Source organism: Eptesicus fuscus, chromosome 2, assembly GCF_027574615.1.
Source record: "Eptesicus fuscus isolate TK198812 chromosome 2, DD_ASM_mEF_20220401, whole genome shotgun sequence".
In the NCBI taxonomy this organism is placed as follows: domain Eukaryota; kingdom Metazoa; phylum Chordata; class Mammalia; order Chiroptera; family Vespertilionidae; genus Eptesicus; species Eptesicus fuscus.
In genome coordinates, this window is record NC_072474.1 from 65,349,131 (window position 1) to 65,364,212 (window position 15,082).

The 15,082-nt window shown below is 37.0% G+C and overlaps 1 protein-coding gene across 2 annotated transcripts in view; it reads left to right on the forward strand.

The window, feature by feature from the left end:
* The window catches only part of PRKG2 (protein kinase cGMP-dependent 2), a 76,931-nt gene extending 63,959 nt beyond the window's left edge, over positions 1-12,972 (forward strand). For both annotated transcript variants that reach the window (XM_008143629.3, XM_054723385.1), the window contains exons 15-18: positions 1,966-2,088; positions 5,360-5,422; positions 10,990-11,056; positions 12,877-12,972. In XM_008143629.3, the coding sequence (XP_008141851.1) occupies positions 1,966-2,088; positions 5,360-5,422; positions 10,990-11,056; positions 12,877-12,972 (349 nt within the window). The remainder of the gene's footprint in view (positions 1-1,965; positions 2,089-5,359; positions 5,423-10,989; positions 11,057-12,876) is intronic.
* The last annotated feature ends 2,110 nt before the right edge of the window (positions 12,973-15,082 follow it).

The window sequence follows — 15,082 nt, forward strand, 5'->3', positions numbered from 1 at the left end:
GGGAAGAATATCCAGTCATTCAGAGAGAAAGTTGCTTAAGGTCTTGAAACACAAGGAATTCTATTTCATGAATTTGTTTTCTCATCCCTGAAAAATTTGTTAGCTGCATTTCTAAGAGACACATGATATTTCCCTTACGTCACTAAAGAATAAACATTTCAATCTTCACAAACTGGGATAAATTGTTAAAGGTGAAGGAAAATCAAATGAAGGAATAAAGAAGGGGGGAGGAAACCCCAGTAATGTGGAGTTGCTAAAGTGGTTTGAGCTATCATAAAAAAAAAAAAGTTGGTAAAGGTTTTCAGGGTAGAGCACAAGAAAAATTAATTTTTTATGCCCTGAACTCTAAAGTCAGGAGGTAAATGAAAATGAGAAAATAACTAAAAAACAAAATGCAATATAGTTGTAAATATATAAACAAGTTGAAAATATTATAGCCATGTTTTTGTTTCCTACCTCATTTTCTTTATGAGTGCAGCAGATTGTTGAAAGTTAGCACACTGACCTTATTACCAGTTTATTATCCAGACTGGGGACTCTCAACGTCAAAAAATTCTCAAGCATGACTGAGAAATAGCAAGCAGTTCATGAAAGTCATCTTTATTTTTCAAATATTAAAGGGCACAGTAGAATAGATTATGAAGTGTTTTTAAAGGCGAAGTGTATGCATTAAAATGGTATTCAAATTCAATTCCAGTTCTTTCTTTCTCATCTTAGCAGCTCTTTCCTTGAAGTACTCTCTTCACAGGACCTCTCTCTCTCCCATTTCTTTTCCCATACTGGTGGCTCCATCTCAGTCTCCATTACTGGGTCCCCTTCATCATCCTGACTTCTAAGTATTGGGCCACTTCTGGTCTTGATCTCTCTTCCATCTACTCACGGCCTGGGTGATCATCAAGCTCCACAATCCTAAATACTGCCTGGTGACTTCTCAGAATCATACCTCCAGCTCTAACCTCTTCCATGAATGTCAGACTCAGAAATTCAGCTGCCTGCTTAGCATCTCTATTTTATGTCGAAACATAACTCTTCATGCCTCATAATCTGCTCTGCACCCCTGCACCCACCCCCCATCCCAGTCATTCTTTTCTGAGTCAATGTCACTTCATTCAGTAGGTCAAAACACTTGGCCATCATTCTCGAATTCTTTCTACCTTACACCATATTCACCTATCAGCCAATCCTGTTTGCTTTGCTGTCTAAATAAATCCAGAATCCAGCCACATCTCATCACCTTCTCCACTACCATCCTAGTCCAGGCTGCCAGGCCTGCCTTCCTCCACCACTATCACAGTCACAGTTTATGCTCCACATACTAAATAAAAATTTAAAAAAAGCTTACCATGGCTGCTATAAATTAGATCATTTGACTCACAACATATCCCAGGTTCTTACCATAGCCCAATAGATCTATAGAACATTGTGACAGTTTCCTGTATCCCTTTCTCCTGCTTACTCTCTCCACTGGCAGCACTGCCCTCCTCACTGCTCCAAGAACAACCCATACCCATCCTGACTCATGGCCTTTGTATTGCTGTCTTAGAATCCTCTGACCACCGCTAAAGGTGTGGTTCATTCACTCCTTCTCTTCATTCATACCTCTGCTCCACTGTCAACTTATGAGAGAAGTTTCTTGTATCTACTCTGTCTAAAAAAAAAATATAAAAAAATCACACCTCTCTGTCATTTTCTGTCAACCCCCCCCCCCCCCCACTTAATTTTTCTTTTTAGCGATTATCAATACCTGAGCAATTACTTGTATGGGTTTATGTGTAATTTGTTAAGTGATGTGAAATTGATGAAATTATTTTCTACCATTTCTCCAGACTTGTCATAGGGCAACTAATGCAAGAGAGAGGAGGAGGGAGGGAGGGAGGAAATAATGAAGGGTGGGAGGGAAGAAAGTCTTAGTTGTACATGTATCTCAGAACCTGGTTCTAGTGTCCTATTTTGTCTTTTCTCTAGCCCACCCTTCTCTGGGACTGACCAAATGATGACCTACAATTTGATTCTCAAAGGAATTGAAAAAATGGATTTTCCCAGAAAAATAACAAGAAAACCTGAGGATTTGATTAGGAGGCTTTGCAGGTGAGAATGACACTTACTAGTAGAAACCTCTTGTTCCTGGGGAAAGTGTGAAGGTTTCTTATTTCTGTCTCTGCACATTTTAAGTTAGGTATATATTTACTTTCTGTACTTTTCTCTGTAGTTAAATTATAATTAAAGATAATCCTTTTCTGTGTTGCAGTCTATACTGGGAGTTTAAGTTTACCTTATGTTAAAGAATCACAGAGATTTAAAATTTTCAGGTTACTTCAGGAGTCATCCTTATCTGTTAGAGCAAAATGGAACCACTAACCTTAGCATAATAAAGGAGTAATTAATTTATAATATTGTTATTTTGAGAGAAAACCAATGGTGATTTTTAAGGGTTACTATATGCCCTCTTTCTATTTTCATTTTTTTAAAAAGCACTCTTCTAGACTTATTTTATTTTATTACTAGAGGCCCAGTGCACAAAATTCGTGCACTTGTGTGTGTGTGGGGGTGGTCCCTCAGCCTGGCCTGTGCCCTCTCACAGTACCAGAACCCTCAGAGGATGTCCAACTGACAGCTTAGGCCCACTCCCCATGGAGGTGGGAGAGGCTCCTGCCACTGCCACTGCCACTGCGCTTGCCAGCCATGAGCCCAGCACTGACCACCAGGGGGAAGCTCCTACGTTGAGTGTCTGCCCTCTGGTGGTCAGTGCACATCATGGCGACTGATTGTGCTGCCATTCAATTGATTTGCATATTAGCCTTTTATTATGTAGGATTTTTTTTATTGAGGTATAATGGGCATATAATATTATATTGGTTTTGCATGTACAATGCAATGATTTGATATTTGTAAACACTGCAGAATGATTACCACAATAAGTTTAGTTACCATCTGTCACCATACAGTTATAAAAAATTTTTTCTTTCTTGTAATGAGAACTTTTAAGATTTACTCTCTTGTCAACTTTTAAATATTCGCTACAATATTATTAACTATAATCACCATGCTGTAAATTACATCACCATGACTTACTTATTTTATAACTGGAAGTTTGGACCTTTTGATCTCATTCACCCATTTTGTCACCCCCCCCCCCTTGCTGGCAACCACTATTTGTTCTCTAAATCTATGAATTTTGTTTTGTTGGTTTGTTTTATTTTTAGATTCCACATATTAGTTACATCCTACAGTACTTATTTCACTTAGCATAATAACTTCAAGGTCCATCCATGTTGTAAATGGCACAATTTCATTTTTTGTGCCTAAGTAGTCTTCCATTACATATATCTTCTTTATCCATTCATCCACTGATGGACACTTAGGTTGATTTTATAGCTTGGTTATTATCTATAATGTATAAAAGGTTAAGTGACTGTCCTTCCATCCACCCAACCAACCAACCGACTGGTACATATGATGTGCACTAGCAATTTAAAAATAAATGTTGACTCGTGCATGTGTGGTGCATATAAAGCTCTCACTGGTGCCAATCGCACGTGTGTTTTAATTTTATAATACTATATTATATATACTATTTTGACATGTAATTTTTTGCAGTAATGTAATTTCTGCACAAATTTTTCTTCTAATTAATTTCCTTTCAATGTGCTTGAATCTATGCACCAGGCCACTAGTAAATAATATTGCAGTGAACATAGGGTGAATCTGTGATTTTGAATGAGTGTTTTTATTTTCTTCGGATACATACCTAGAACTAGAGTTGCTGGATCATATTGACATTCTATTTTTAATTTTTGAGGAACCACCATACTGTTTCCATTGTGGTTACACCAATTTATATTTCTAACAACAATGTGCAAGGGTTCTCTTTTCTCTACATCCTTGCCAACACTTTATTTGTTCACTTTTTGAGAATAGGCATTCTAACAGGTGTAAAATGAAATTACGTTGTGGTTTTGATTTGCATATCTCTGATGGGTAATTATGTTGAACACCTTTTCATGTACCTGTTGGCCATCTGTAGGTCTTTTATATATCTATTAGGACTTTCTGGTCTAATATGTCCTTGGTGTGAACTGCTGGCTTTAGCAAGGTGGTGGGAGAGGGTGGGGTTAGAGGGCACCTGCTGGCTTCTGAGAAACTGCAGAGAGCTCTGGGGTGGGGTGTGCTTGCTGACACAGCCCAGGTACAAGGAAAGGGCAAAAATGGTACAGCACCTCCATCCCTGAGAGAGTCTTAGCTGGTCCTTCCCTCTCTAACAGACACTTCAAGATTAACAATGACTCTCCTTTACATATATTCTACACACTTTTCAAACTAATACTTTTGTGCTGGTTTCTGGGACAAATGAGTCTGTGTTTCAGCCCTAGCTAAGTATCTCAGTTCCCTGCAGACCTGTAAGTCTCCTAAATGTGAGCCTTTTTGGTTTTCAAAGGTAGACATTTTAGGGGCTCATCTCCCCAGTAAGGGTCCAAAGGATTGGGGTGACTGATGTGGACCATGAACCCCTTGCTCCTCAGGGAGAAGATTCAGATTTGTGAAATCCCTTCTGATTGGTGGAGTTTTTGGCGAGACTGTCTCTTCCTCTCCTACCTGCTTTCATGGGGCACATTTACAATTTATTGTGAGGGAACTGTTCCCCTAGCTTTTAGGTCTTTTTCAGGGAGAATTGTTCCATATGTAGTTGTAGATTCGGTGTGTTCATGGGAAGAGTTGAGTTTAGGTTCTTCCTGCACCACCAACTTGGACCACGGCCCTGGCCTTATTTTCAGTTACTCCCAAATTTCTATCTACCATTCAAAATAAATTATTGGGGAACAGAAGAGTTATATAATTTTGTTTGAATTTTACTTTTTTGCTATTCCCCCCCCACACACACACAGTTGAACTTTTTAAAAACCATGAAAATTAATAAATACAGAACATGAAACCTAGCTGTGGGTTGCCAACAGAAATTTCTGCATGCTTCCAGCTGAGGTGTAAATGATTCTCTAAAGCTTTATCTGATTTTCTCAGCAGAGTTTGTAAAATAGCCCCCTCCTGTTCTTTTACATATTCATTTCTAGTGCATTTAAAGCACTAGTAGATCTATAGATATAGATAGAAATATAGATATGTACATAAAGATATGAGTATAGATATATATTTATGTATATATATTATAGATATAGATGTAGATATATTCCTAACTCTAATTTGACAGTAGCTCCCCTAGAGCATGTGTCTTTTATCCCCCTCTACCCAGATGCCTGTCTATGAATATTGTTGAATAATTAATGAAAGAATAAAGAAATGTTAAATTTTAAAATTTACTCAATCATAATTTTTATAAACTGTCTTTTAACAATTATTATTTTAGGCAAAATCCAACAGAAAGGCTGGGAAATCTGAAGAATGGAATCAATGACATTAAGAAACACAGGTACATAGTTACTTCTTTGCTCAGAAAAATATAGAAATTTATAGAAAACTGTGCTAATCTTGAAGCTTCTCTCAGTAAGGGTTCCTTTACAGACTCTCAGTTTTTCTTTTTTGGCACTTTAATTTGTGTTTTACCAGATGTAGTCACAATAATCACTCTCAAAATGATTTCTCTAATGCTGGAAATTCATATCATAAGCTTAAAACAAGTTATAAAATCACATCCTCAAGTTATAGCAACTTAGTTTTTTATCCACTGCAATCTTTATTTTAATTTTAAAATATCAGCTTGGATTCTGCAAATGAATTGTTCTAATTTTCACATTTGATTTGTAATTAAAATAGAATATAGTTATTGTCGATATTCAAGAGAATGGGTCAGCTAAATTAACCATTAAGCAGTACTGCATTTCAGTTTTTATTTATATTATACATTTATTTTAAATGTCATTTTCCTTTGACTATCTCTCCAAATTCTGAAGCCTCATGTTGTGTTTTACTTTTTGGGTAAAGTACATTGATTTCCCAAAAACAATGTTTTGCCTTATGTAGTAATCTCACACGGACCTTTTCAGTTTTGTGAATTTCTAAATCTATCCTTTAGAACCCTAGAGAACTTCAGTGAGATAGCCTTTCTTAACTGATTACATATGTGGAAGTTGAAGCCTTTAAGATTTTCTTTTCAAATCCATGCCTTGCTAAATTCTCTAGTCCTCAAGATGTTTTAATTTTGCTTATGATTTACAGATATAATACATCACCTATTGCTAGTACAAAAAATAAATTTGAGAATTTCATTATTGAAAACCTTTGAACACACTGATGTGTTCACTTTCAGAAACGAAAACACCTCTCAATATTACATTCCTCTCTGGATATTTTTACTGAAGAATTAAGGGCACATCAACACTGTGTGAAAATAAAGGGAGAAATGCTGCTGGATAAAAACACTATTCATTTTTCTTAACATTGGTGATGCAGCTGCCAACCCTGCTCTATCTATTCATGAACTTTCTTGAAATAATGCCATGTATTCAACATTGTAAGAAGGGAGGGAAGAAGGGAGAGAGGGAGGGGAGGATGGAAGGAGGGAGGGAGGGACATCTGTGGATTTTATAGACATTAAAATGTTTAGAGTATTTTGTTGTTCTTTGTCATCCTTTGGATTACCTTCAGTGTAAAGTTTATTACTTGTATTAGATTCCAATGTACCTTTTCATACAAGCTATTATCACAACTTTCTATCTCATTATAACATGACACATGGAACACACCATTCATATGGAACAAACAAGTGTTCTGCCAATTAAAGTTATCCTTTCAATATATTATCCCTCATTATTTGATTAGAAAAGCATCTTCATGTTTTTCTTTGGGATAATTGGGGAATAGAGTGATAGAATTGTTAATAGGCTCCAGTTTTTTTTTTTTTTTTTTTTTTTACCTGAGGCTCATTTAAATGTAGCTGTCAAATTGTGATTGAACACACATGCAAATTGATGCCAGAGCATTTTCTCACCTTAGAGTAGTAATGAAGGGTTTTGAATTTTTTTCATTGTAGGGATTAATTTGCTCTCTTTTTAGCAGGCAGGATGTTTTTCTGCCACATATCTGTAGAGTCAGAGTACAATATGTAGGGTAGAGTTCACTAGTAAGATGTGTCAGATTTACACAGTGCCTTATGGTAAGCCCAGAGGGGCAAAAAAACTCACAAAACACCACACACACACTCCACCTTATTTTATTCTACTTTCATAGTGTTTTTTTTTTCTCTTAAGATATAAAGTTGGGGGAGGGAGGCCTGAAAAATAGATCTCTCTTTGCCTTCAAATAGGAGTAGTAGTCTAAAATCTTCCACAAGTCCCCAAAGTATATAGCTTCTCTACCCAGTTTATTCTCAATATTAAAAAAAAATCTTTCTAAAATTTGCCATCAGATTTTCTCATTCTCCAAAGTAAAACTTTTATTGTTTTCTTAGAGAACTATTCATTTTCACTTTGTATTTAAAAACAATACAGTATGTTTGCCCATTGTCTTTAATCATCTTCCCTAAAAATAGAGTTCCTCCCTTCCCTGTTTATGAGCTAACTTATTAAACTAGGCACCAATTATGTCTCCCAACACTTCTCTGAGAAAAGAGATAATATACTTGTAGGGTACAATTAAATCTTTCCTGATGGTAGAGGAATAATTTGTTTCGAGTGTCTTCTCATTACCTTTATTATTTCTAGTCTTTAAAATTACTCTCAAGAATAGCTTCAACAAGTCTCCTAAAAATGAAGAAGCAATTTATGTGCTGTTGCTGCTAATATTTCTTTGGTGAATATTTTTCACACATGAGTACATGCTGGCACGTGCACTACTTAAAATTTGGTTAGTGTCAAAAGGCCAAGTGTTAAGTGAATAGCCACTCATGTCAAGTAAATATTGCCATAAGTCAAATTGTAACAAGTACTCAGCAAGAAATGCATAGGCTCTTTGATTCAGTAGAGTTAACAGTAATGATTTTTGTTAATATTTATCGAGTAGCTTCTGGGAAGAGAGCATTGTAAAATATGTTAAAAGGAATTGTGGCAGTGTTTAGTGTCAAATGGAAAGAATCTACAGAACTGGGAGCCTGGAAATCCCTAAAATGGACCATCAGTCTGTGCAAAGAAGCTGATGGGTGGATCAAGAAGAGGACTTCTGTGGTTTGGTAGCGAGAACAAGGGAAGCCGTACAGCTGGGATTGCTGTCTGACTCCCACCCTTTGACTAGTGTCTCAGTAGCTTATGCCAAAATGGCACTTTGGGGTAAGAATGGCACCTGAAATGGAATGTTCTAGGACCTGTCCTCTCTGGTATTTTTTTGTACTTTTTCTCTTCCTAAGTTTAGACTTGGAATGGGAAATCCAGTCAAGGATTGAACCAAAACCCACGCCAGGGATGAGAGAGACTGAGAAGGGTAAAAGAGTATAATTTCTGGTGTGGCCAATAGACAGAGAAATGTGACAGCCTCCTTAAGCCTCCCACCCCCACAACCCCAGTCCCATGCTCTCCCCTGTGGCCACTCTCCACATAGTGGCCAGAATTATTTTTTGAAAATACATCTAGATTGTATAATTTACTTAGAACTTTCTATTGGCTTCCTGTTATGCATAAAACTCTAGTTCCTTACTGTTCCTACAAGGCCTTACATGATTTGGCCTCTAGCCATTTTTCAGACATCATTTTTTTCCTAGTTTTCCCTGAATTCACCACACTGAAGCTCATTCCATCTACTTCGAAGACTCTTGCCACAGATCTTCCTATGGCTTCCCTCTTCTTTTCATTCTGGCCTTATTTCAAATATCCTTTCTTCAAACACCACTCTCACTAAAACAGCCTCCTCTAACCCATCCCTATCCCCATCATTATCTATCACTTTTTTCTCTTTAATTTTCCTAGTATTATTAGTATCTAAAATTCACTCAAGTATTTATATTGTTTTCGTGTGTGTGTGTGTGTGTCTGTGTGTGTGTGTGTGTGTGTGTGTGTGTGTTTCTGTCACCTTCCACCAAAATCAAAACATCTTAAAAGCAGGGCCTTTGTTTTTCTTTGTTTGTTTGTTTGTTTGATGTCTGGGAGAAAACTGACTTTTCATAACATTTTGTTTCATAACTGATGCCTGACCTGACATCAGTGTCCCAATAGAAAAGATCAGTGGATCTAGAACAGTATTATTCCATGTTCCTTATAAGATTCCAAGAGACTGAGTACATTGTGTCCGAGTGCTGTGTTTCCAGCCCACCATGCTTTACATGTATCCTGAAAAGTCAATCAGCCTTTTTAGATTAGTGATGTGGAGGCAATAAATTAAAAAAAACTTCATCTGGCTGTCAGCTTGATTCCATTACAGATTACTGTAAAGTACTTTCCAATCTTGGAGCCTCTTAGATCCATGTGACTAGGAGCATTGCCACCACAGTGTGACATCACAAGACACTGTAGTAAGAGGTCCTGTGTAAGTGTGTCCTCTTGCAGAGTGATTCAGTTACTCAGAAGACATATATTGAGGCCCTGTTCTGTGTCAGTTGTTAGGGACACAGAGGAAAAGAAACAGGCAAAAACCACTGCCTCCTGGAGCTTTATTCTAGTGAGAAAGACAGAAAATGAACAATATGATTAAACTAGAGGCCCGGTGCACGAAATTAGTGCACTAGAGGGGTCCCTCAGCCTGGCCTATGCCCTCTTGCAGTCCGGGAGCCCTTGGGGGATGTCCAACTGATGGCCTAAGCCCGGCTTCTGGCTGAAGCACACTGACCACCAGAGGACAGCTCCTGTGTTGAGTGGGATTGGGCCAAAACTGGCTCTCTGACATCCCCCAAGGGGTCTCGAATTGCGAGAGGGTGCAGGCCAGGCCGAGGGACCCCACCGGTGCATGATCCAGGCCAGAGAGGGACACAGGAGGTTTGCCAGTTGGGGTGGGACCGAGGGAGGACTCCAGGGCATGTCTGGCGCATCTCGCTCAGTCCTGATTGGCCAGACCCCCAGCAGCAAGCTCTCCTACCAGTTGGAGCGTCTGCCCCCTGGTGGTCAGTGCACATCATAGCAACTGGCGACCAGTCGACTGTCTTCCCCCTGGTGGTCAGTGCACATCATAGTGAGCAGTTGAGTGGCCTTAGCATATCATTAGCATATTAGGCTTTGATTGGTTGAATGGATGACTGGATGACCAGACACTTAGCATATTAGGCTTTTATTATATAGGATAGTGTATAGCGGATCATTAGATAGCAGTAAGTGCTACAGAGGAGGAATAAAGCAGAGAAGGGGGATAGAAAGTATGTGGAGGTTGGGATAGGAAAAGGCTTGCAATATTACACTTATGGCTAAAAAAGATCTCGCTAAGAAGATGATCTCTGAGAAAAGACCTGAAGGTGTTGAGGGAACAAACCATGTGGAAATTTGGGGAAAAAGGCAATCTAGCTAGAGGGTCTTCAGTGCAAAGGTTAAAGTAGGAGCATCCTTAGCTTATTGGAACAATGGTGAGGAAATAAATGAGCAAGGAAGAGAGAAGAGAAACACAGGACAGTGGTAAGGTGAGAGACAGGTGGTGGTTGAAAGGGTGGTTTTGTAAGGACTTATGGCTTATAGCAAAGGCATTGTAAAGACTTGGCCTTTCACGCTAGACTGATTATGAGGCAGCATTAACTGCTCTTTGGGGTTAGTGGGCATGGATTTAATGCAGGGGTAGGGAACCTTTTTCTTCCATGGCCGTTTGGATATTTATAACATCATTCACTTACTATAATTTCCTTAATATAAATTTATGTTGCTATGAAAAAAGCTCCTAGGTTAATTGAATTTTGAGTTCTGCCTGTGGTTGCCTTGGCAAGCTCAGACCAGATGATTTTGCAGGACAATATGGCCCAAGGGTGGGATGTTCCCCACCCCGATTTAATGTGAGACCAGACAACCAGCACGGTCCAGTGTTTTCCTCTGACCACATTGCTGGCAGGGAGCAGACACTGAAATGGCTTGATAGATAACTGACATGCTGATAGTTTTCAGGCAAGTAATATTTCTCTGTACTTTTCTCATTTCTCAGGTGGTTAAGTGGTTTTAATTGGGAGGGACTAAAAGCACGGAACCTTCCTTCACCTTTACGAAGAGAGGTATGGTATCCACTGTATTGCTCTCATAATTTTTTTGTAGGCATTTGATTTTGTAAACAGATGTTAGGTGCATGTGTGTAACAGATTTTAGATTTTTTAAATAGTTTTTTTAAAATTTAAGTTAAAATGTCATAACTGTTGTGATTATAGGGACTAGATAGTATTACCTATTTGATGAGCATTAGCTCAGCTCTCAGGAATCAATTGCATGTAAATCTAAGACCCAAGTTGTCCGTGTTAGACTGACAGATGGCTCTAGAAATAGAGTATGAATCATATAAGTAATTTGAAATTTTTGAATAGCCACATTAAAAGAGGTAAAAATAAATAAGTGAAATTAATTTTAATTAATATTCAAATTATTATCACTTCAATATGTAATCAACATAAAATATCAATGAGATGTTAGTTATTTTTTTTTTTTATACCAAGTTTTTGTAATCCCAAGTGGATTTTATACTTTCAACACATGTCAGTTCGGACCGGCTACATTTCAAGTGCTCAGTCACTACAGGTGTCTGATTGGACAGCTTCGCTCTAGAAAAAGCAGGACATTTACTAACTTAGGGGAAACAATGACTCAGAAATGACCTGGATCAGCACCCTACAAACTGTGTTCTCTCTGAGGAATTTTGAAGATCTACGTCTCCTCTTGTATATTTTTAGATTGACATCTGAATTTTGTATTGTATATTTAAATTGTTATGGAGAATATAATTTTTAGTATGTTGAAAACATTGACATTTTAAAATACAGCTCTACTGTTACTGTATCCCTTTAAATAGATCTGCTATATCATTGAGATTTGATACCAGCCATTACAAAATACAGACAGAAATATTATTCTCTCTGAATTCATATTTCCACATTTCCATTTAATTTTCCCTTCAAAATTTCATTCTAATGTAAAATAGTTTTATGCTTGGCAACCTTTAATCAATCATTCTTTCAATGCCTTTCCATTATAGTTTTATAAATTTTAAAATTCCTGTGACCACCAAAATTTCTGTAACAACAGATATTTCTTCTGGATTCAGTTATTAATACATTTTATAGCATGCAGTATCAAACAACATAAATATATTATAAAAATAAAATAATTATTAAACTATTTTGATAAAGAAAATATTTAATGTGCCTATGTATACATTTTATTTATTTAAAAAATGGACTCAGACTCCACATCAATTTTATTCCTTTTTAAAATTATGTAGATGCAAGTGCTAAGAGTTGTGTTCCCATAAATTAATACATGACACCCTCCCCAAAACATGTTATGCTCTATTATAAATAGTATTCTTAATGATCTATAAGCTGATAATTCAATTAGGTACTTACATTTGTTAGAAAGCAAAGAATTGGAAACCACCTAATTTGCAAAAAAGCCATTTCACTCTTTCAACGGGATCAATAATATTTTGAATTGTTTCTTTGTTTGGCATTCTGGAAATGTTTTATGGCCAGTAAACCATATAAAAATTCAAAGTTGATGAGAATCTTTAAAAAGTAGAAAGATTTTGATTTTTTAAAGTTTCTGATTTTAAGATATATTTTTTATTTTGGAAAAAAAATAGACATAATTTCTGTCACTTTTTCTGTTAGAAATAACTCATAAGGACAGTTAGCTTCCATTGTATGTGTAATCCAGTGAGCAGATTCATTTGATGCAAAGGGGAGATCTCATGAGGCTGAGATCTTACATGTAACTTACCAGTAGTTGCAGTTTAAAATCTGTGTTCAGGTATGAAAGCATTACCCATATGTAAATGCATACTTAGTCAACATCACCCTCATCTTTGCTCTAATCCTTTCTCTATTAGCTCAGTGGACCCACAGATCACAGCTACTTTGACAAGTATCCACCTGAAAAGGGAGTGCCTCCAGATGAGCTGTCAGGCTGGGATAAAGACTTCTGAAAGAAAAACGAAAAACAGATGATTACTGCCTATCTACTAAGAGGAGAACTATGAGCACCAATAATCCAATACTGATTATTTTTCTCTTTGGTGTATTATGATATCTTTTGGAAGACCATTGGGGAAAAGAAATCCCTGCCCACACAGGGATTGTGGGTGGATGCTAGTGGGTATGGAGGTGGTTCTGAATTATAATGTCTTATTTAGATGCTGTGAATTATTCATGTATTCTATTCTTTGCTTTTCTCAAATGTTGAAGACTATCTTATTCTCTCCACAGTCAGAACCATTTTTGTTGAAGGGGCATAGTGTTCTCTGCAATCTATTGCTCCATCCTGATCCATACTCATCTCCTTTGAGTCCTAATAAGGTTTAAAAAGAGTCTTGCTTTTGAGCAACTAAGTTCTCCAAATAGCATCAAGAACAAGGGTGAATTTTGGAAGATTTACCCTGCTCTCAACAACTCCATGTAAGCATTATGGCATCTTGAAGTGGCGGTTTGCAGGAATCTTGGTAGTCAAAAAAGGCTCTTGACTTTTACTTGTGTTCAACCTAGAAATGTATTAAGGTGCTTCTGATATTAGTCTAGGGAAAGGCAAGTTTGAGTATTTAGTCAGTGGTACCACTCCCTAAAATAAATGAGTTAATTATTCCAACAAGGTAATTATATTTCATTGGGGAAACTTAGAAAAATAAACAAAGCCAAAAATATTTTCCATTCTCCTGTGACCAGCTGTGATACCTCAGAGACTTTCCAAAACCTTGTTAAAGGTGGTTTTAATGTGCAGTTAAGTGATGGGCTTTTGGAAAGGTTTTTATCTTACAGACTAAGTTGTTTTATAATCAAAGTAGAAATCATGCAGGAACAAAATTGTGAAGGCTTTTCCTTCCCATTAAATATGGAGGAGAATAAAGTCAGATAGGTAAGGTTGCTGACTCTTTGAAACTCTGAGATATTTTGGGCAGTTCTGTGATTGTTGCTATTAATAAACCAAGAGTATAGACTAACCAGAGTTAATTTTTAATGAAGATGCCATTAGTAATAGTTGATGCACTGTAATCATTGCTGCGTTAACTCTTTGTAAAGACGTTTGAGTCATGATGTGTTTATAATTTTAGATTATTAAGGCAGACAAGCTGCTGAGGAAGTGATGGGACTGTAAAAGCGGGAGCGTAATCTAGCTTCTGCCCTCCTCTTGCCTCCTCCATGCAGTCTTCCAAATAGTGAAGAGAGTAGTTTCAATAGCATTGGACGCCAGTCCCTAAGTTCTTTACTAGAAAAGTGTCTATGTATCAACCATGATCACTTCCTCGCCCTCCTTCCAAAATGGATAGGAAGCAGACTGTCTCTGTGTCTTTTTGATCTGGCAGAGCAAAAGTACGGGCTAAGTTATTGCATTATTCAAGCTTCTGATTATATTTTTATATGCAAATGTCCTAAGGGAAAAGAAGCCTCTACCCACACCCCACCCATATTTTCTTCATTCAAAGAAAGTCAGCTACGTGCTTCCTGAATAAATAAACCAGAGGAGAGAGGTCCAATCCACGAAGGTGCATTCTTAACAAATTGAATTTCCACATTTAGAATCCTTTTGCTGAACCAAAGAAGTTTTGTTTCCTGGAATAGTATTTTTAAAAACTATGTATTGTACATAGAAAAACCATTTTTAATAGGATTGACATAACCTGCTTAAATGAATTTCTAAGATTTTTAAAAGATTTTTATTTGCATTTGGTTTGTAAGCACTGTATGTTTTACCGTGTATATATTTTTAAATTACCCACCTAAAATGTAGGTAATTTATGTATTGGGTGGATATTAAAATTGTACAGTTATAATAGCAATGATATTCTCAAAGGAGATAAAGAGTTGTAATTCAAGAAAGACCTACATATATACAAATAAAAACCGACTTAGACTACTACAGGTATTTTGCCTGTGACTGGCCATATCAATATGTAATATTCATATGTGATTTTATTGTGTTTTAGAAAGATGAAGAAATGAGAGATTGAATCATCATATAATCCCCATTCCACTATTTCCTAGCTGGGCATCCTTGGGGGGAAATGACTTCATTTCTTTGAGTACTAGCTTTCTAACCTGTAG